Source organism: Eucalyptus grandis, chromosome 8 (genome assembly GCF_016545825.1).
Source record: "Eucalyptus grandis isolate ANBG69807.140 chromosome 8, ASM1654582v1, whole genome shotgun sequence".
NCBI classification, from domain to species: domain Eukaryota; kingdom Viridiplantae; phylum Streptophyta; class Magnoliopsida; order Myrtales; family Myrtaceae; genus Eucalyptus; species Eucalyptus grandis.
Window position 1 is genome coordinate 12721178 of NC_052619.1, and position 21466 is coordinate 12742643.

The following is a 21466-nucleotide window of genomic DNA, read 5'->3' on the forward strand; positions in this document are numbered from 1 at the left end:
TCTGATTTTGAGAAAATGTCACGATGAATTCAAAGGGCATATAGCAAATCTAGTCCTTAAACATATTATTGGACTTTTAATTTATTTAATATGATTGTTGAACTTTTAGCATGTATTTAATTTAGTTTCTCAACAGTATGAATATGTTCAACAACAATATTAAACAAATTAAAAGTTCATAGATGTTATGTTAAAGTTTAAAGATTATATTGAATAAATTTGAAGTTTAGGATTAAATTAAAACTATTTGCGTCATTATTCTAAAATTAAAGACCGCTTCATTTGTTACACCATACGAAGTAACTTCATGATTATCAAGTGAGTACAAAATCCAGAATGGGAGTCCTCGTATCTCAGAAAGTGGGACTTCCCCCCAACCATCTGAATGCAGAGAAGCTCGGATCCTAAAGGAATAAAAGCCGCATTTATAGAAGCGTTCGGCCAGATGGGGGGGAATTGCCTCGACAGGGATGGAGATTGGAGAATCATCTCTCGATTCTCGCGAGGCAGCAAAAGGACAATAAATAAAGGTGGGGTTGACAAGAATGCAACCTAATTGATGTCGCTTTCTCAATCTCGACTGAGAAAATGAAGGAGTTCGCTTTGGAATGGAGCTACATGGACGACGAAAAAATGGCTCATAATCCTAATCATGGCGACAAACATGCGGCACCCGATAATAATAACGAAGTGGTTAGTTCACGGGTCGCTGCATGAATCGTGTAATGTGATTAGGAGAGGATAAGCTCGAACGAGAGGCGATCATTTGGTGGAGAATATAAACGAGGGGAAGCCTTAACTTGATGACGAAGCCATCCCAACTACTGCTTTTGGACACATGCTGAACGAAAAGGAGAAAAAAGGGGAGCGAGGGTTGTGCCCACTTTCGCTTTCGCTTCATAATGCCGGCCTTCGCTATCCTGACGTTTAAACGATTATTTTTCGTGATTTATAAATAATAAAAAATGGAGTCAATGGATCTTTACAGGTTGGCTGATTTTTTATTTATTTTTAAATAATGAGGGTTGGCCAATATAATAACCTTTTTTAGGTGCAGAAAGAGATTCCTACTGGGCTACTCCGAAGGATTGGCCGAAGGCCAGAAAGAAATCTTACAGAATTAGCACAATTGAACGGCGTTTTCATATCGACGCCTGCTAGATCCCGAGTTAAAAAAGCCAAAGATACTCCAACCGCATCACAGCAGATAGTCAAAAGCTAAGATAGTCCAGCTACATACTAAGAATCCTGTTGTTGGATTGAATTCTAACAAATCGTTCATGAAGAGAAACGCGTATGCTGGTGATTGTACATGCACATCGGCTAATCATACTCCATAAGTGAAGAAAATATTGCCCAAATCTTGTGTTGGCCATAAAAATACGGTGCCTGTTAAGTTCGAAAGGCTCTGTACAGCCCTAAACGACAATGCCGCTTGTGATGACTGGTAACCTCCCAGTCTATGAAGACCAAATATAATCTTGATACTCTCCACTGCAATCAAGAGTACCTGAAAGGAAAGATAGACATATATGCCAGGCAAAATCACAAGCAAAAGCTGAGTACAATTAATCATACACGCATGGAGTTACTTACCCAATTGTCATATTTGGCAGCGCACGTGAAATGAGAAGAGATTTTATCATCAAGCCCAAAGTGTGTGGAATTAGAAGATCTTGCATATTCGGATGGAAGATAGCAAAAATGTCAAGGATCATCGTCATAAGGGGCGTCTAAAGTTGGTGACGATTCAAAAATTATACGCAGTCTTCCATCCCGTTGAAGATCAACAAGCAAGCTAGCATCATTGGGAGGTTTGTCCAAATTATTTCCTCTCAACTCCAAGAGGCCAAGATTACCTAGGTTGCAGGTGTATGATGAAGTCATCAAATCACCACATATGAACTGACATTAGATTAAAGATAACATAATCTGAATAGCACAACGTAAAAGGCATAATTTAGCACCTAATTGCCAGTAAATAACCACTAATTCACTGAACTTTTAAAGATGAGATTCTCTTTGAGATTTCATCTAAGAATGCTTCAGCATTCAAAGTCACCAGAAAATGGAAGGATATTCAATACTTCATAATAAGTACGCCCATTATATACATCCGTGGATGTTCACGCCTTAAATGAAAATTGCAACATTAGCAAAAGCAAGATTGAACCAATGATTTCTGGAATATTACCCTTTGCAGCTTTCAATGCTGAGCATATGATAGTGAGGGACTCTGGAGGCATAAGATTAAACGCAGCATTGACTGTAACAAGCTGTGGTGCGCACTCCATAAGTTTTGACAAAAATTTGGCAGATTCAATACCACCGCGATTTTTACTATACCAAGCAAATTAAATGACTTAGGTTAGTGAATGACCTACAAGACAGCTTAATGGAAAACTCACACTAATACTAACCTTATATCAATTTTGACAAGCTTCAAAGATTTGAATGATACTTTCTGCAGCTTTTCAAAACCAGAAGAACCCAATCCAACACCACTTATGTTAAGCACTTGAATTGATGAGCTCAGTAACTTTACCAAGGCTTCTGCAACACGGCTGAACAGACATAAGGACAAATTTAATAAATCAGAAAAAATAAGCTTTGAGTAAAGAGTAATCGTAAGGCTAGAGAAGGACCTGCCAAGACTATTGTCTGAAATAGAGAGAGAACTAAGTGATATATCTGAGGTGGATAGGGTAGTTAAGAATTCAATAACTCCATTGGATGAAAGCTCGCAATTTTCTAGACTTAAGTCAGCCAAGGTGAAGCCTTTTCCAGATGCCTCAACTAAAAAGGGAATTAGATGCCTGCATAGTAACATACCATCAAAGACAAATAACTAGCCATGTTCGACAACTGTGAAGAAGTAAAACTTGTGCTGACCTAAGTCCATCATCCTCGATGGGATTATCACTTAAATCCAGTTTCCGCAAGGCAGGCATGTGAGCAAGAGCATGTCTAAGGTTGTCTGCATCTTCTTTGTGAAGATTATTTCCCCTGAATGAAATGATAGTAAAATTTCAAATAACTACAACACAGAAGTACGGTGTCCAGATTTATCGCAGCCATTGATCACCAAATCCACCCCGCTAAATTATCTAAAACCATTCATTTTTGCGTATAATCTTTGTTTTATCCCATGTAAACAAGGGTACCAAGAAAAAGGGGTCATGCCTCAGATTGAGCGCACATAATGAAGCTAATGATTTGCCAGCTCCTATAGATGAGACCATACTATCTTTATATTTCCAGGTGAAACTAGAAAGCCATCCTGCTATCTACAAGAGAAGTACATTTGACCTTGAGTTAGTTTTTTCCTAGAATAACAAAGACGATGGAAAGAAAAATTTGTGTAATCTGCACCTCGTTATCAGAGAGATCTAGGATGGATATGTCAGATGCAGCGTCAAAAAGTGTAGTAAATATCGACCCAGCAGAGTCTCTGTCCAGGTGGGCGTCACAAAATCTCAATGAATACAAGTGCCTGACAACAAAAGTTTCAAAAGCAAAATCAGGAATCAGGGGTTAAAATTCACTAGGTCAATACATTCACTAAGCATCTAACAGAACAATATATGCCTCCTATATTCTGAGGTACTGAAGTAGCTAAATATCTTTCCCAGATACATAGATGGCCATAGATGGCCATGTTAACTGGAGAACATGCCTTTCATGGAGAAAGGTGCACAAGATCCCATAGTAAAGCCAACTTCTTTAAACGTCTGTCTTGGTTGACTTTTACTTTTTGCTTAAATCAAATCTTGTGGCTCATGTAATTAGATTTTGTTTAACCCCGAAAAACTTGAAACTTTTGCAGCATATGGACAATCACATGTAGATTTACACATGATTTTTTCATAATTATATTTAGATTCAACTAACATTTTAAATTTTGGTGGGAACTATTTGCTTTTGCTAAGTTTTAAAAAAACAAGCCATTAAGTTTTTAAGCTAATACACTCAGTTCTCTGTAGAACATATAATCCAGTCATTTGCTTATTGTGACGCTATAAAAGGAAGAAATCACAACATATGCGAGATGCAAATATTACTGTCCAAGTGACACCCATCTCTTTTAAACACTCAAAATACAAACTCCTTATAAGTTGGTTCTTCATTTGGATTTCAGGCACTTAGTAATTAGTTCTTAAATATTATGCTGTGAAAATCATGCTGCATGCAGTTGTTATACATCCACAGTGAATTCTCTCGTATTAGTTGTACTATATGGGTTCCCAACTTCTTGGGGATTCTTTAAATCTTTACATTATAGCACAAAACAAAATTGGAACACGACAGAGTCCGTAACATAAAGTTAATTGTTGAAGAGTTAGACTAAGCAATATAATGTGCAATCAGAAGTTGGTTATAACAGAAAACAAACATTACCTTCCGCATGAAAGAAATGACAAGAATTCAGAAGGTAAGACCGAATTGCTGTTGAGAAAGCTTGACGCTTGAATGGAGAATTGCACTATTCCATGAGATTGCATTCCCTTAACATGAAGCGAAGCACATATTGAACCAATGGAAGTTGAAGGAAGTTTGCAGTGAATGAATTCAAGGGATGTTAATGTTTCACAGTTCTGGAGCAGAAGTGGGCATAAACCTTGAACCTGTGGAATTGTGTTTTGTAAGCTTTCACATCTGAAATAGAAGGCGTGCGGAATGCTTGGTTGATATTTTTTTTCCATGACAAGAAAAAAATTGAAAAAACTGGTATATTAACTAACATTCATGCATAGCTGGAAAATTCACTTAAAGGTACCTATTTTGCTTAATGGGGAATTGATCATACAAAATACCAGTAAGAGAAATGCTACTAGGACATGACAACTATAAGTTAGAAAAGCATGAACCCTTAGGCCAAAAATAAGCCCACTTTTCAAATGACCAAAAAAATAAAAAGCAAGAATTATATATCCGTGAACTTATACTCTTGGGACAACATCAACCTCACTTTTCAATTGAACCAAAGATAAGGCATGAACTTTTGTTATCCACCATTGACTTTTCTGCCCCAATAAGTTTTCTAGCATCTAAGGTGACTAATTGAAGTTCACAAGTAGCTCAAACTCCACAGATTAGCTCAAAATAGATTATATGAAATCCTAATTTGCAAACTCGATTTGAGGCAAAATCTTAGGCATCTAATGTTTGAACTCGATTTGGAGATAAAAATCATTTCTTCTTAAGAATGAACCAAAACCCTACTCAAACTACATCTATTTTGTTTGAATACAGGTGTCGCTTAGCTCAGTTGACATGTCTATTGTACATGTCACGGCTGTTAGCCACACAGATGCAGCATAAGCCTTTTTTCCAGAGAAGGTAAAGATGGATATTTTTGTTCCTTGAGTAGAATTTGTGTTCCTTTTGGACCGTTCCAAAAGTGAGGTTATATTTGTCCTGAGGATATAAGTTCATGGACATTTTTCTCCATCGAGCAAAGGTTTGTGCCTTTTTTTGGGTCATTTGAAAAGTGGGGTTATTTTTGTCCTGATGGTACTACTTCGTGCTTTTTTCTGGCCTTTGGCCAAAGACAAGTTATCCAAGTGTTTTATACATGACTTTGGACATCACCTCACATGCACAACCTGTGTTGAAGCACAGTTACCCCATGTTCATGTCAATCCCGTGTCTTTGTTTGCAATCAGTTGCTAAGAAGTGCAAGTGAACCTTATGCCATCTATACCTACCGTACAACTTCACACTTGGTTTGACCCCAATGGCCAGTGCCCAAGCTGAACATGGATTACAGGTAACAAAAGGAAGTACTCTCAGCAGAAAGTGCAGATCTACAATGCCTCATCCTGGCAATGTCTCAGTAGAATCTTCTCAGTTTTTTATGACCATCATGGGTAATATCATCAATAGTCATTGACTCATGCTCTTCTCTTACAAGAACTAACTGCCACTGAAGTATAATAGTGGATTGTGCAAAAAAATGCACGGCACCTAATCATAGTAAGCAAATTCTAGCTCTATCATGCCATGAGGTTTCGGCAGAGTTGAGATATTCCATCTTCAAAGATACAGGCTTACTTGTGCAGCTGGTTGAGTGAGTGAGGAGATGGTCAGTCTAGAAGCAGATAAAATTAAAAGGCATCATTCACATAATGAGCTCTTTTTGGCTTTAGTGGCTCGTGACTTCTAGCTTTAGCAATGGCTTTTGCTAAAATTAGTGTTTGACAAATATAATGCTTGCATTTGCTAACTTTGTGGCTTTCACAATACCACAAAAGAAACAATAAAAGTTCAGATCAACCAGTGTTATATTATGATATGTTATTCCTTTGTGTTGACTAATATTGTCCAAGAAAAATTTGGATTATATGTTCAAAGTAGAAACTACAGGAAAAATCCCCCCTGATTACCCCCTTATTAAGCAATCTAACCGAAACTGAAAGCATAAAAGAGGAACCCCAAAAATTTAAGTCTGAAAAGTGTCATGATGTTGTTTGCATATGACTAGTTCAACATTCAACAACTAACTATCCCCCATTGGCTTAATTCCAGATCATCAGCCAAAGAGACGCAAAAAGGGTTATCCCGCATGCCAGCCTCGCGCTACCTTCTACTTTAAATATTAAATTCTCTCCATTATTGGCTCTTCTTAGAAGGATTTCTAAGAGAATTGTGTGGGGACCATGGGTATGTCCACCTTTAGTCATGTCTTTTCCTTTTTTATTTTTTATTTATTTTGCCTGGGAGAGAGAAGTGTGGCGGGGGCGGGGTGTTAGGGAGGGTAACTTACATGCTCCTTTGTTCTGATCCACTGAAGTACCAAGCTTTCCAATCTAGAATTCTTCAACAAATGCTGAAAAAAATGAAATACTAAAGTTAGATTAACCAATTATTTTTTGAACTCTTTGGCCAAAAGACTAACATTTATTGACTAACCCCAGATGCTTACTGCTTTGCCAGTCAGAAGTTTTCAGGCCAACAACATATCATTTTGGATTCGCACACGTTCCGGAGGTTAAAAAGATAGAGCATACAGCCATTTTTTATCCGTTCAGACCACATTAAAAAGAGACCAAACATAACATCAACAATAAAAGGTGATCTAGTTTCTCTGCATTAATTAGTTGGTGGTGGTACATGCAATATGATACTTATGTTAAACTTCATGTTCAAGTGCTGGAAATTATAACAAAACAATGACATCTTATGGTAGCTTACACAAGTTTCTTCAACGCATAGCACATTTCGAAGTCTCAGAGATCTGCAGAACAACAAACGATGCAACAAAAACACAGTTTCTCACTTCCACTGGAAAACAATTTCATTATATATTACAGAACAGACTCTGGATGAGAAATAGGCAGCATATCCACTCATATAAGAATGGTGATACTATCATATCAACACATATCTATAGAAAATTACCTCATGTAGTGTCCAAAACATTCACAATGCTGATAAAGTTTTGAGAACTTGGGCGTAGAAGTATCAGTTTGCCCCTCATAACCAAGAAATTTCAACATAGCATCTGTGAAGAACAAAGAAATCATAAATACTGCCAAGAAAAAGAGTTTTAATGGATGGCTGATATGTATCATTGTGAATAATGTATCAAAGCCTGTCTTAGGCTCATGTTCTCACTTTCAAAGCTTCATGTTTGACAATAAATATATCTGAGAAATACAAAGAAGGACCTAAGGTAATATACCTGAAATTCTTATTTCACCTAATTTCCCGTCAAAGGATGGGAGCAGTGCAACCTCCGCTGCTTCATCTATGCACCTGATTTCCAACAAGGAGAATAATAGAATCAAAATGATGGCAGAAGATAAATTTTACCCGCCATCTATTTTAAATCTATTCATCGTACTTCTGCAAGTGCATCTCCCAGTATGCCTGTTGCCAATCAGCTGGTTGCACCTGCTCAACAAGCTCTGCCCAGCGCCGTTTATACAGTGACCTCCACGCATCACTGAAGCTTCCATTCCTATCGCAATAAACTCGTACTCAACATCTTCTCTCAAAAAACAACTCGTCCAATAGGATAATCTCTATTAAAACTCAAATTAAGGCACGACAAACTGTCACGAACCTCGTGCGTTTTCTACCATTCGTGAAGCAATCATCCGAGTCATACTCATCCCGTTTCCATTTCGGCCTGCTCAAAGAGAATTTCGAGCGAACTTGTAAAGCATACCGTCAGTCCAAAAGGAAAAAACACCATAGGGAAAGACACGGGAGATTAACAGACGCATTTCTCATCATCAAGAGCGACAGCCGCATAAGATTGCACACTTCCTACTCGACTCCACAGCAGTTAGTCGCCTCAACTCCAGCAAATGCGGAATCCGACACCACACGCAAGATCGGACATGCGCATCACGAAACGAATTGACCGCAAGAAACGATTCGGAGCAAGCAAGATGAGTCCACTCACATCTCGTTCTGCAGCTTGTGCAAGCCCAGCGGCGGCAGGCGAGCCACCAGGGCGTCGAACAAATCCGCCGGGAGCTCGTACACGTGCGGAAGGACATCGTCCCCTGTGAGATTTTTCGCGGCGAAGCCACGGCATAGCAGAGAATCAGAACGAGGTAAAACCTGCCGTGCTTAGCGACGAGGAGAAGCTGCGGCTGCCGAATCGCGGAGAGAAGGCTACCTCGGAGGAGCTCGTTCGCGACCGCTGCCAAGGAGAGGGAGACGAGAGACGGAGCTGACTTCATGATCGGCGGCTCCGGCCGCGAAGGAGGCGGCGGAGACCGATCCGGGGGGGGGGTGTGCGGCGGCGGAGAGATGACGGCGAGCGGCGAGTGAGATTGACCGCCGGTGCTCGAGGAAAACGGAGGAACCGGCTCGCCGGTTCGATGAATTTGCGCGCCCGATTTGTCCTTCTTCTTTTGGGCGGCGGCGAAAATGCTAGAGCAGCTCTAGCTCAATTTAATTTGATCTTGAATTTAAAAAAAAAAAAAAAAAAACTGATCTTGAATTTTCTTATTTGGTAACATCTTGAAATTTTTCGTTTTTGCTTTTTGGAATATGTTAGACGAGAAATCTTAAGACTTGTGACAAAAGTACAATTAAATTAAATAACTTTGAGAATGTGTAATTAAGTCTAAAACTTATCAAATTAATAGAATTGAATCATTCCGTTAACTCCGTCAAATTTGATTAATAAAAAATAGGGTTAATACCTTGAAAAACTTCAAACTGGTACACTTGTGATAAATTTTACCCAAAACTATTTTTTTTTTACCACTAAAAACCCCAAACCCAGATATCTTTTGACAAATTTGCCCCAAACTGTACACTTGTGACAAATTTACCCTATGTTAGTTTTCGTTAAATTTTATTCTCAAATTATTAAGTTAAATAATACGTGACAGTTAACCGGTATACCAATTTAAGATTTTACACTCTGTTTGTTACGGTTTACAATTTTTATGATATTTTTGTGGTATTAATCCAATTTAGTATAGGGTATATTTGTCACAAATTTACCAGTTTAAGGTTTTTTGCAGTTGAATAAATTAGTTTGGGGTAAATTTGTCATAAATGTACCAGTTTATGATTTTTTATTATCGGTCGGGGTAAATTTGTCACAAGTTTACTAGTTTGGGATTTTTCACGGTCAAAAAATAATTTGGAGTAAATTTGTCACAAAGTGTACCAGTTTGGGGTTTTCATGGTATTAACCCTAAAAATACTGACATGGCTTTTTGTTCTTACTTACTCTATCATACATGGCATTGATATGACTTAAACAAGCAAGATAAACAAAAAACCACGTCATTTTAATCCACATGTGATTTTTAAAAATAATAATAATAATTAAATTAAAAAATAAATTAACAAGTGAGGGCTTTGCTAGCCCTCCCTATTGTTGGCCCACTATTGTGAGGGCAAGGGTCATTAGGCTTCAGCTAGTGGCTAGCCCTTAGCTTGATTTGGGTGAGAGGTGGCGACCCTCACCTACAATCTACTAAAATTGCTAGCAATCCTAACTCACCCTTGCTCCACCATCGTTGGTTCTCCACAACGATGGTGGGGTGATGACGACGATGACGACAACGAGAGCTAGCAAAGCCCCACTCGTTTGCCTTCTTCTTATTATTTTATTTTTTAAAATTAAATTAAATCAAATTTGGACCATCATGACATCATTTTGGGCTTTTTTTTTCTTATTTAAGTCATGTTAATGTCATGTAGGAGAGAAAAAGTAATAAAAAAAAAGTCATATTACCATTTTTGGATAAGCAAATTGAATGATGTTAACTAAAGTATTTGTTTTGGGACTTGATTACACTTTCTAAAAATTTTAGCACTAAATTATATTTTTGTGATAAGTTTTAAGATTTTTAGGAAATATATCCCTCTCTTTTCTTTTTTTTCTTTTTTTTGACCAATATGATTTGTTCTCTTTGAATTAAAACTAATTTAATCCGTCCAGGACTCGCAATGAGAAGATCCAATTTTATCCTTGCCTAGCGAGGGTCAGCGGCCCACCCAAGGGAGCGGCCCTCACAGGTGTTTTGCCGATGGATTGCAACCCATTGCTCGAGCCCGACGGGGGTTTGGCCACTTTCATTCATGGATTTGTTTGCCTGAGCAAGCACAATTTTTTTTTTTTTTTACTTTACTTTATTTTTAATCTTTCTAAAAACCTTAATTTGATCCTCTTTATTTATTTTATTTTATTTTTAAATTGTGAAAGCGATTGTTGTAGATGAGCAGCTATCATGTAGGCATTTGATGGCCATTTAGAGCGAATTTGGTAATTATTATGTTTTTATGAACAACTTTTTATCTTAATGGGAATAATTTCGAGCAAAAAGAATAGTTTGATAACATGCTTGATAACTTCAAAATTTATATTCCTAAGATAAAAATGCATTTGGTAAGATTCTTAATTTTTTTTTTTTCCTTTTATCTTCTTCTTCCTCCTTCTTTGTAGTTGGTCACCAGATTTGGGTGAGTCTGACCTCACGCGGCCAACCTTGCCTTGGCCTAGCAAGGCCGAGTCTCACGTCGACTAGCAAGGTTGAGTCTTGTTGTGGTTGTGCAAGGCTCGACCTCGCCTAGATCTGGTGAGGTCGAGCTCGCCTATCCACAATAATGCTTGGCCTCGATGTTGTTGGGACAAGGTTTGACGAGCTCGCTGGAAGGCTCGCTAGATTTGGCAACAAACAAGGGAAGGTTTGGTGAGTTCGCTAGAGGCTCGATAGATTTGGGTGAGGCTCGACCTCATGCAGCCGGCCTTGCCTTGGCCTGGCAAGGCCAAGTCTCGCGTTGGCTGGTGAGGTTGAGTCTCATTGTGGCTGTGCGAGGCTTGACCTCGCCTAGATTTGGTGAGGCCAAGCTACCTGCCACAATAATGCTTGGCCTTATGGTCAGTGGGGTTAGCAACCGGCCAAAAGGAAGAAGAAAAAGGGGAAGAAAAGAAAAAAACAAATTCTAAAAATTGTTTCCAAGAACAATAAGTAATTTTTTTTTATACTTCTTGATTATGTTCTAAATCTATTCCTAGAAAAAAAAAAATAGATTTTTATTTCGGGAACAAAAATTTTACTAAACGGATTTATATTCCTTTTTCATTCTAGGGAACAAAAGAACAGAAATAGTTGTTCCCTGAAAGATTACCAAACAAGGCCTTAATTGCCACATCAACGTTTTCATCCAAGTTTCTCATGGAAGGAATAATATTTATTCAAATCAGAAAAGTTCAAGAATACGATTGCACCAATGAAAGTCTACCAACGACAGCTGCATAAATGGTAAAAAAATTCAAGGTCACCCCATGCCATTATCCCTACCAATTAACGAGAGCCATGTATCCTTGGTAGTAGTAATAAAGCAGTCAATAATTCCCAAATTAAGGAAAGTGAATCCCATTAATTGAAATGAAAGAAACTCACACCATGACATAGGAGCGAATTGCTTAAGGCACAATTAAATCCTAAAGGGGGTTGAGGAAGTGATTATGGAGAATGTGTCGGTGACGAGGTCGAGACAGCTACCCAAGTGATGTGATAGGCACCTATAATCATATAAATGTAGTTATGGATGATGGTGAAATCTAGCGATGATCATGAAATACAGCCATCGATATGTGGTGGTGAATGATCAGTGAAGATCTTGTTTTGATGACAAGACCGACATGTAGCCGGTCTGATGAATTTGGTTGGACGTTGGATACATGGAAAAGAAGAAAGTAGGCAAGGGACCGTACCAAAGATCAGGATACCGATGGTGAAGCTCAGTGGCACTTAAAGAGTTACGACCGCTTGCGGATAAAATCGACGTGCATAATGAGGCCTAGAAATTGTACAAGAGCAGTTATAATTGTTACCGCATTTAAATATTGACTGCTCATGAACGGTTGTGTCTAATCGATTGCAAAAAGCAGAGTGTAATTATTGTAAAGGAAACAATCATAGGAACCAAATTCTTATGTGCTCCTTTCAATTTATCAGTGCTAAGTCCTTGCAAATTCTTTTCAATTGATGTTGCAAGAATTTAAGAACAATACCACGGCATTCCATAAAAAACTTCCAAACAAATAAAAATAAAATAAAACCAACCTTTTAGCAAAAGGTTTTTTATACCATTTGGGACAACTCCCAGTTACAAGCAAATCAACACAATTATATATAGGTAATTATATGCTTCCGAAGATAAAAGGAAAACAATAACCACTCATTAGAAAAGAGACAATAATTCAGTACAACATAAAAAGTCGAAACACAGGAAATTACGTTGACCCTTTGACATGCGGTAAAGTTCGTACTCGAATTAAGAAGACACACTTGCGAGTCGGAGACCGATTGCTCCGAAATTGCCACACGAGATACTTCGGTTTTTATCAGATCTTGGAGTCCAAGGCCATAATCGTGCTCAGGTTCATGGGGCTCATGTAGTCGGCCGGGCCACTCAGGATCATTTGGGCGATGAGCCGGGTCGCGCGCTCGGTCGGGTGGAACGGGTCCCAGAACGCGTACACGTTCCGGTCAGGGCACAAGTTCGATAGGGGATTACATATTCCTACCCCGTTGTAAGCCCCTTGTCCGCAGCATGCCACTTTTGATGTGATGAAACCTGGTCCGAAATGTGGAAATCAGGATAAGGCAATATAAGTGATACAAGGCAGCGCTGGACTAAGCCGCTGCGAACTGGTTAAGGGTGTCGTGAAGAGAGCGTAAACGGGAGGCGAACCGTATCGCTGGGGGTCGCTGATGAAGTCCATGTTCATCTGGAACGCGTTAGCGGCGATGAAGACGTCGGATCCAAGCTCCTGGTTCAGTCCTTGGACCATCCGGACGAGTGCCGGGTTGAATATGGCGGCGGCTTGCTGGGGCTCCGCCACGCACTCGCCGTTCAGGCTCCCTTGCGAGGCTAACTCAGCCGGAACACAGCCCAACGGCCCGGTTCCCGTCACCAGCACTCGGCGGGCTCCCAAGTCGTACAGCCTCTGCAGACAGTGTCACATTAACCACAAATCTGTCATCTCCATCCATGACTTGGCTAAGAAATTTGATTAGGTATTTTACCCGGAGGATATTTCTGTACTCGGAGATGAGGTAGTCGGAGAAGGCTTGGAGGTTGAACTCGCGCCGCCTCGGCGATAAGGGGGTGAGGAAGTAGTTGTTGACGAAGTCATTGCCGCCGAGGGTCATCAGCACCAGTGCCTCGTTCACCCGCTGCCGCGCCTGATCAGCTCCGATCAGCGCACTCAGCCTTGCTTGATACACCTGGAAATTCGCGAACTGCTGGAACATCCTTATTATGGTGACCTGCAACAAGAACATCACAGTTTGATAATTTCAATCAGCTGCTGTTAGTTTCGGTTAGCCAGACACTACGTATCACATGAGATTGTGAGTTCCAAATTCATACATATCGATGATAGACAAAGTTGGTGACCGCGAAGAGCGAGACAGGAAAAAATTGCCATACCTAACTTAAGGGGCGAGATACAACAATTTTATATCGAATGTAATAGATTGTAATACATATTCTTTTAAAATTGCACCAAACACCAAGTGTCAGTGAGTAACGGCCCCCGCTGGCCTCTTTTAGTCGGCTGTTCTCTGTTCTTTTTTTAACTTATGTCTTACATAAGATATCAAGATCGATACTGAATTTTCACGTTATCAAACTTCATTAACATCAGAGATCCCATCACCGGAGAACATAAAAGGGAAATTGAGGTAACAAGGAAGCACCATAGACAACCTTGTTGCACATTGTCACTTATTCTCTAGTGATAGGATAGACGATATAGTATTGTGAATCAACCTTCGTATAACGAGTTTTGAATTAGAATTTATTCTCTTGCATTACCTACTCAAAGAGTTGAGGAACCACTTCATGATAATAGGTCTACAAAATGACCATAATGTTACTTTTAGCCTTTCCTCACAAATTAGTTGCAGGCATCAACGTCTAGAATTAAAGCTTGTCGACCACCCAAGATAACACTCTACAAACCGATAGTGGGTGGCCCTTTCGGTACAAACCATCTTCACATTACTCCATTACCATTAGTTTCACATTTTGACCGCCTCATACGTTAGCAATCCTAGTCAATGTCTACACTTTATGTTCCATTTTCAGATCTCCATTTTAATGGAGGTCTACCTGCTTCTTCTTGTGGGGACTGCCCCATTAATTGGTCTTGCTAAAAAAAGGAGAGGAAAAAGATACAGAGAACCCAAACTTAGGTGTAACATCACATGACCAAGATCATATTTTCGCTTTTGTTAAGGGATTGAAGAGACGTACAAACTGAACGCCGGTGTCATTGAGGATCCCGATCCCAGCGGATGCGAAGTTGGCGCCGACGAGTAGCTTCTCCCCGTTGAGCTCCGGGCTCAAGTATGGCAGCGTTGGCTCCGAACCAATTTGCTCACCTGAATATACATCCCATTTGCTTACATGTCAATTACTAGACAAGCATGACGATGTTCACTTGAAACAATGTCACTACGTAGCAAGAAAATATGATACTTTAAGCTTCTTTTATTAAGTGAAAATAACAACTTCTCATTGAACATCCAAATCTAATAACAAGTCTTTCTATTCAGTGACCCTAGTTAACAACCTCGAAGCCCATATTATATTTTTGTTACTGGTAAGGATGCATATCGCTGCTCCAGAAAAAGAATGAGGGAAAACCCCACACTACATCAATCTAGGAGCATGAAGTAACGATGACAAAGTAGAGGAAATCGACATACTGATAATGTCGGGTAAATTGAGGCCGTTGGAGAAGCGGCCGGTCGGGCGGTGTGTCGGGTAATCGATGCCGTTCGGCGGGGAGTCGGCGCGAGCAGTGGTGACCAGGTAGTTGTTGTTGCCGCTATCGACGAGAGAGTCCCCGAACACGAAGAAAGCTCGGGCCGCTTCCGCTCGAGGTGGCAGGGCGGCAATGCTGATGGATAGCACGACCAGGGAAGCAATCACTGAACTAAGCCGAGGGCTAGACATGATGGAGGACAACATCGAAGGGAACTCAGTCTTCTCTCTCTCTCTCTCTCTCTCTCTTTCTGTGGTGGTTGTGAAAAGGATAGTCCGCATGGGGTTTTATAGAGGGTTCTACTGATTATGGAGGATCCATCTAATCATCATGCGAGATACAAGCTAAGTTTTAAGCATTCCCTATGCTGGTTTTTTTTAATCTATTTTGGGAGGCTTCTTGTTCTTTGACCATCTCATATATACTAGTAATTGTAGAGGTCCACACCTGTTAATGGCGAGAAAGTGGGTCTTTCTAACGGCAAAACTAAAGATTAGGGCACATTATAGTATTCAAATTTGAATATAGTAGTTATCATGGACGACAAAACACACGCAATTATCTCCTTATTTCGCTGAATTATGTATTTCCTTAACCGGATCGACTGCACGTGCAAATGACATGTCATCATGACTAAATGTCCAATCCATATATAGTAAGGAAATTATTATTAGGTCCATCGCCGCCATCAGTGTACGAAACAATTATATCTAACGGTAGCTTGCCCTTTATCTATATGTAATTGCTCTTGAGCTAGATTCATACTTTGCTAGCCATCTCATTTTTATATGCCATGAGAACTCGAATTCATAATAAATTTACTAAGGATATTATATTTATATTATATATGTAGGTATATTTTGAGCTAACGTGCTTGAATGATTTCGATCATTCTAACAATAATTACATAAAAATAAATTAAAATAAACTTGTTGATTTAACTCGATTCACCAAATATGATAAAAGGATCACACTTTGCTATGTCGTCTAATAGGCTGCATATATTATTACATTTAACAAGGCCATAGTCTCGTAGGCTGAAAGCGCAAAAATCTTGGGAAAAACCACAAAAAATTGACATCACTAACGTACGCCGCATTACTCAAAATGTGTCTCCTCTAGTCCCCTCAATCTTTTGGGCTGTCATCTAGCTGGGATCAACACACAATCAAGCACAATTTCTCACCAACAATATATGGCAGGACCATCGACAAGTGATTTATTGTTTGGCAGGCCATAGTAAAGCGCCACCTCCATGTTAGCAACCGAGCGCACCGCGGACAAGACAGACATGATCAATCAGCAGACTTAAGGTTGCCGTTGTGTTATATTTCAATTCAAATTTCATTTCATCGGATCGATGCCATCTTTTACGACGCGATGCTGCTTTTGGGTCTAGATGATTTGAGCTGATAGATAATTTACACACTAGAATGCGGTCAGAGTAACCAAAACGGAATATGCATGTGAGAAGCCAATGCAAGGAAATTACTGAACCGCGAAACCCATATCTCCAACTTTCTTGACTGTTCATTATACCGAAGGATCGGACCAGAGAGGTAGGGTGCGGCAGTATACTTCCTCTTGCCTAGAAATTGACGAAACAGTTCAAAAATCTTTATCTTTTGGCTCAATAATGGAGGAATCCAGTCGACCAAGTTAGACCGGCTCCAGAGATAAGAGCAAACTGCAGTGAATGGGACAAGCAGTAACTGAAGGTGGCCCAAGATCTCCACCTAAAAGTATCCAAATGGGCACGGGCTGCATTAAATGGAGAGGACTTGTGATATTTCCCTCCTCGAAATTTCATGCACGATTTCAAGGTCGCAGTTTCATGTGTAGTCCGCGCCCCTTCATGGTTTGAAGGCATGTGTGAGGATGTGGGCACGACTTCATGTCGTCGCATCGGATTCTCGGGAGGAAAGAGGGGGATTGTTAGGTGGGCTTTCTCTGGAAGAGACGCATGAAAAGAGTTTGGTCACTAAGCCAGTATAATGATGGGGAAACGTTTCAAGTCGGCAGCGTGCTGAAGAGATATCCACCAATATCAGACTCCGAATCAACTGATTCGATACATATACGGAAACGCCGGTGTCAGGAATATCACTTTGATCTGATACTGTAACATCGCATGAGGTGATATGTATACACGTGATATAGTAATCATTTAGGCAAGAGAAGCCGCGGAAGGATTGGAGCGGCCGCAGGAAGAGGCCAATTCCTACTGCTTATGAAGGTTGTAACAAGTGCAGGTGTTGTCACAGGTACAATGGAGGCTAGCAAAAGTTAGCTCTACAGTTGACGTACACTCATCGCTGTGAATTTAGGCAGCTGGGTTTAGAAAAAATAGGATTAGAAACAAAAATGGCAGTGCACAGCACCGACGAGCAAAACAACGCGATAACTACAAAGAGATATACTGAGCAACTAATTTTACAGATTCTTTATGGCTCTGACATTACTGCATTGATATTTCCTCAGAGCACGCCTGCAGTCATCTACCTCTTAAAAACACGAGACACGCGCACGGGGTACACGCATATCTATACTCGTATACGTATTTCGTTTGCCTTCTGGTTCGTGTAATCTAAATATCGACTCTACTGATGATCGTGCCCATGCACCATGATCTGTTTAGTTCCCCAAGGGGCTTCAATCTATCATCGGTACTTTCACACAGGCAAATGACCCACCAACAAAACCCTAAACACGAAAGAAAACCCTCACAACGTACACCAACTTCTACCTTTTTTGTTTTGGGGAGAGAGAAGAGAGAGAGAGGAGGTGATTCAAGTTCAAATTTGCTCTCTTCTTCACATTTCTCAAAGTAAGACTAGCATAAGTCATTATCATGACTGAGGCTGTAACTAGCAAGTCGGTCACTGTTCTAAAAGAGAAATGTTTATATAATTGTCTTTAATTTACTTTGAGATCAACAGTTTATTTTAAGTCATAAAAAATAAATAACAAATGATTTAAAAATTATTACGAGGTCTATTCCATCAAAAATTTGTGATTTATAATATACTTTTATTTTTACAATAATCCAAAAATAGTTATGCGAACAAAACCCATTCCAATATGTCACTTTCACTTTTAGGTTGCTCCACGATATGGACCTTTCTTGAATTAATTGAAATCACCAAACTTCTTTCTTCTATGTCCTTAGTCTGCTCAACCTCATGGGACCCCCCTACATCCTAAGTTATATCCTATAAATTATTGTCCCCTCGTTTCTTAACAATTTATAGAAAAACAATGGTTTGTATGACAAGTTATTATGAGTCGAGAATTTGAATATTGAAACTCTTTCTCAATTTTCTCTTCTATATTATTCTCATCATTTTGCCCATTTTCATGTTCTATCAATTATCTTGTAAATAATTATGTTCATATTCTGTCTTGAGTGTAAGATTGACGTAGGAGCTAAGGGGGATTGTTAAGTCATGTTTTATAAATACGTTGTTGGTCTGTTTCCTAAAGGTTTAAACCTTGTGAAGAACGACTTGTTCAACATTACAAAATAACACACTAGCTAAAGAGCTAGGTGATCTCCATTTATTAGGTAGGTTTGGAGAGATAATACTAGAGTGAAGGTGCACGTGGCAAGACTTAAATGAGAGCCTCAAAGACTTTAATCTCACAAAGAGAAAGTGCAATATAGCTGTATCTTTCATAAATTGTTTATTTAGTGGATAAGTTAGTAGCCTTCGAGAATAAAACATGGAGGGGGATTAGTCTGGCCAGAGTGCTCCAAGCCCATCAAAGTTAAGTTTCAAATTGTCATCAAGATGGCTCTACTATCACTTCCCTAATTTCTACATGTTTCTTTATGCATGCTCCTTCCTATAATTACATTTTCTCAAATCTGCAGAAGATTGTTTATAGCAAACATTTTGCTCGAGACTATTAAAGAGACCGTCAAAACTATAAGCAGCATTGTAATGTTCATCAACAGTGTTCCTCATTCTAGCTTCCCTATGCACGACAAAGTCAACCACGCACAGCCAATTTAAAGAACACAGTTACATCAATAGATTTCCCTTTCCCTTTCTTGCACTCAACATCTTACTCTCTCTATGAAACATAGCTCCAACACTTGCCTCCCTTGACATGAAGACGGACAGCCTAGAAAAAAAAAATGAAGATATCGATTCCTAGACTCCACATTCAGATAATATAACACGCTGCGATTTGCGACCTTTGAAGGCTATTTCATCAGCTTATCCCAAGTCAACGATCAATCATGCATCGCTAGCCGTGCCATGAAACTATTGCTCGGACATATCTGGTGAAACCCTAAAACTAGCTTGCACAACTTCGCACTTAAGCTTTCCTGTTGTGCATGGCTGGTCCAATCACTACTTATTGAAAAAATCTCCTTTCATTTTGCTTGGGACAACCTCAGCAACTCACATGTTCTCCTGCGTGCTGCGTCGCATTCATCGCTAAGGCAACAGCACCGGCTTCTCGGTTGAAGCAATACGTGTACGCACATAAAACATGTAAAGCAATGGACGAGGTTTCTCTTTACAATTATTTCTCCACCAACTTTGTCTTCCACCATTCAATTGGAGAGAAATCATTAATCATGGTATACGTTCCAAGCTCAGATACCATGTCTTAAATCGGTCCAATACGATCATCATTCCATTCCCAATATAGGGATTGCAGGTGCATGTGATGTCACGAATACCAAGGGCCTTGCGACGCCCAAAATGAATGAAACCTAGAAACTTAACTCCTCCTTCGAAAATATTATAATGCGATGTCATCATGTTCAGGAGATAAAACGTACAAGCTGATTACTTAATTGTGGATGCTGTGCTTGCTGGGAAATGGTTCGCCAAACCCAACCCATTATTCGGCCAATTAATTAATTCATCTGAGCAAAGTACGTAGCTGGACACGACCTTCATTTAATATGCACGCAAACCACTTTCCATCTCTGCGAGTCCTCTTCCTATGCCGTACGCGCGGAGTTAATAATGCAATTTATTAGATAGATATTTTAATGATCGCATTATTTATCTTTTCTTTTTCATTTTTTTTCTTCACGGTGAATTTATCTACTCATGCAGTATTATCCAGTGGATGATCTTCAAAAATATCTCTAGAGGAAGAAAGGAAAAGTAGTGGCTTGGAAATAGGACTCTGCTTCTTAACTTTAAACGCTTTCTTAACGCCATCTCCCATTTGTTGCCCAACATTTGAATTCTTGTATATTTAAGATCCCATTCATGAAAGCCGATTTCACATCTCTTTGATAAATCATTGACTTATGTTGAGCTGCAAGTAGAACGATCGATTTAATGATTGCTAAATGAACAACCAAAACAAAACCCTCGAGCTATAGCCTTTGGCAACCAATCTCGCTTTTGTACCTCTCAATTTCTATGTTGGGATTCTTCTTCTCCTTGAAACCCACTTCTTGCAGAAAGGCTTGCGCATTGCAATCCTTGGCAAGAGTTGCTAAATCCCAATCAAGTATTATTGTTCTCTGTCGCTTTTTTATCTTTTCATCCACGACATTTCTCACTTTTTCCTCTTGCATGACCTCTTCAAAATACCAACAAGGACCGACCCAATGGAGAGAGCCATTTCACATTTTCTATTCAAGAACCAATGGCTGTGAGTATGATTCCCGCACAGGGAAACTCAACTTGAAGTTAAGGGCCATGGCGATGAATTCCCATATCGATTCCTCTCCAAATAGCTGGTTAATTATGATTATGCCTTTGAGTTATAAATAAATAAATAAATAAATAAAATAAAAAGAGAGATTCGAAATTAGCAAAGAAACAACATTGTTTAATCATCATTTGACTCCAACATGGAAGGGGAAGGTGAGGGGTTCAAATCCCTACCTTTTAAGGGGGATGGGGTGGGGACGCGTAAATTTCAGGAGTGGGTTTCGACTCCCATGCCCTGCAAAAGGCAGGGCAAAAGTCTGAGAATGAGTGTAAAGTAAGAATAGAATAGAACTGACAAAAAAAAAAAAATCATCACTTGACTCTTCGGTTGCTTCATAAATGTTTTAAAGATACTCTTCATCGTGGAGAAGTCAAGTGGAGAGAGTGGTATCGCGGTACAATAAAGGCGCGTTTGATAACCATTCTATTCCCGAAAATAATTTCTAATAAAAAATGATTATTTTTTATTTTGTTCCAGGAACAATTTCGAGCAAAAGAACGCATTTAA

At 39.5% G+C, this 21466-nt stretch overlaps 2 protein-coding genes across 4 annotated transcripts in view; both read right to left on the reverse strand.

Annotated features, from left to right (window-relative positions):
• Positions 1–1185: 1185 nt before the first annotated feature.
• On the reverse strand, positions 1186–8874 carry LOC104456563. 3 transcript variants are annotated; one of them, XM_039298737.1, is made up of 17 exons: positions 8633–8874; positions 8414–8516; positions 8069–8134; positions 7847–7963; positions 7685–7758; positions 7402–7504; positions 7195–7237; positions 6767–6829; positions 4399–4625; positions 3373–3493; positions 3184–3287; positions 2893–3006; positions 2646–2816; positions 2421–2553; positions 2195–2340; positions 1597–1859; positions 1186–1494 (listed from the first exon to the last, which is right to left on the reverse strand). In XM_039298737.1, exons 1-14 carry the CDS (start codon positions 8694–8696, stop codon positions 2511–2513), a joined length of 1413 nt encoding a protein of 470 aa, XP_039154671.1. In that variant the 5' UTR covers positions 8697–8874; the 3' UTR covers positions 1186–1494; positions 1597–1859; positions 2195–2340; positions 2421–2510. The 3 variants fall into 3 exon arrangements, with proteins under 3 accessions (XP_039154671.1, XP_018717599.2, XP_010069680.2); XM_018862054.2 differs by having other exon boundaries at positions 1186–1510; XM_010071378.3 differs by having other exon boundaries at positions 1186–1510; positions 2421–2564.
• A 3678-nt stretch (positions 8875–12552) lies between these two features.
• LOC104456564 (GDSL esterase/lipase At4g28780) overlaps positions 12553–21466 on the reverse strand; it is a 15663-nt gene continuing 6749 nt past the window's right edge. Inside the window, exons 2-6 of the mRNA XM_010071380.3 lie at positions 15207–15513; positions 14752–14879; positions 13518–13760; positions 13183–13438; positions 12553–13065 (exon numbers count right to left, since the gene is read on the reverse strand). Of these exons, the coding sequence (XP_010069682.1) occupies positions 12833–13065; positions 13183–13438; positions 13518–13760; positions 14752–14879; positions 15207–15471 (1125 nt within the window). The 5' untranslated portion in view covers positions 15472–15513 and the 3' untranslated portion in view covers positions 12553–12832. The remainder of the gene's footprint in view (positions 13066–13182; positions 13439–13517; positions 13761–14751; positions 14880–15206; positions 15514–21466) is intronic.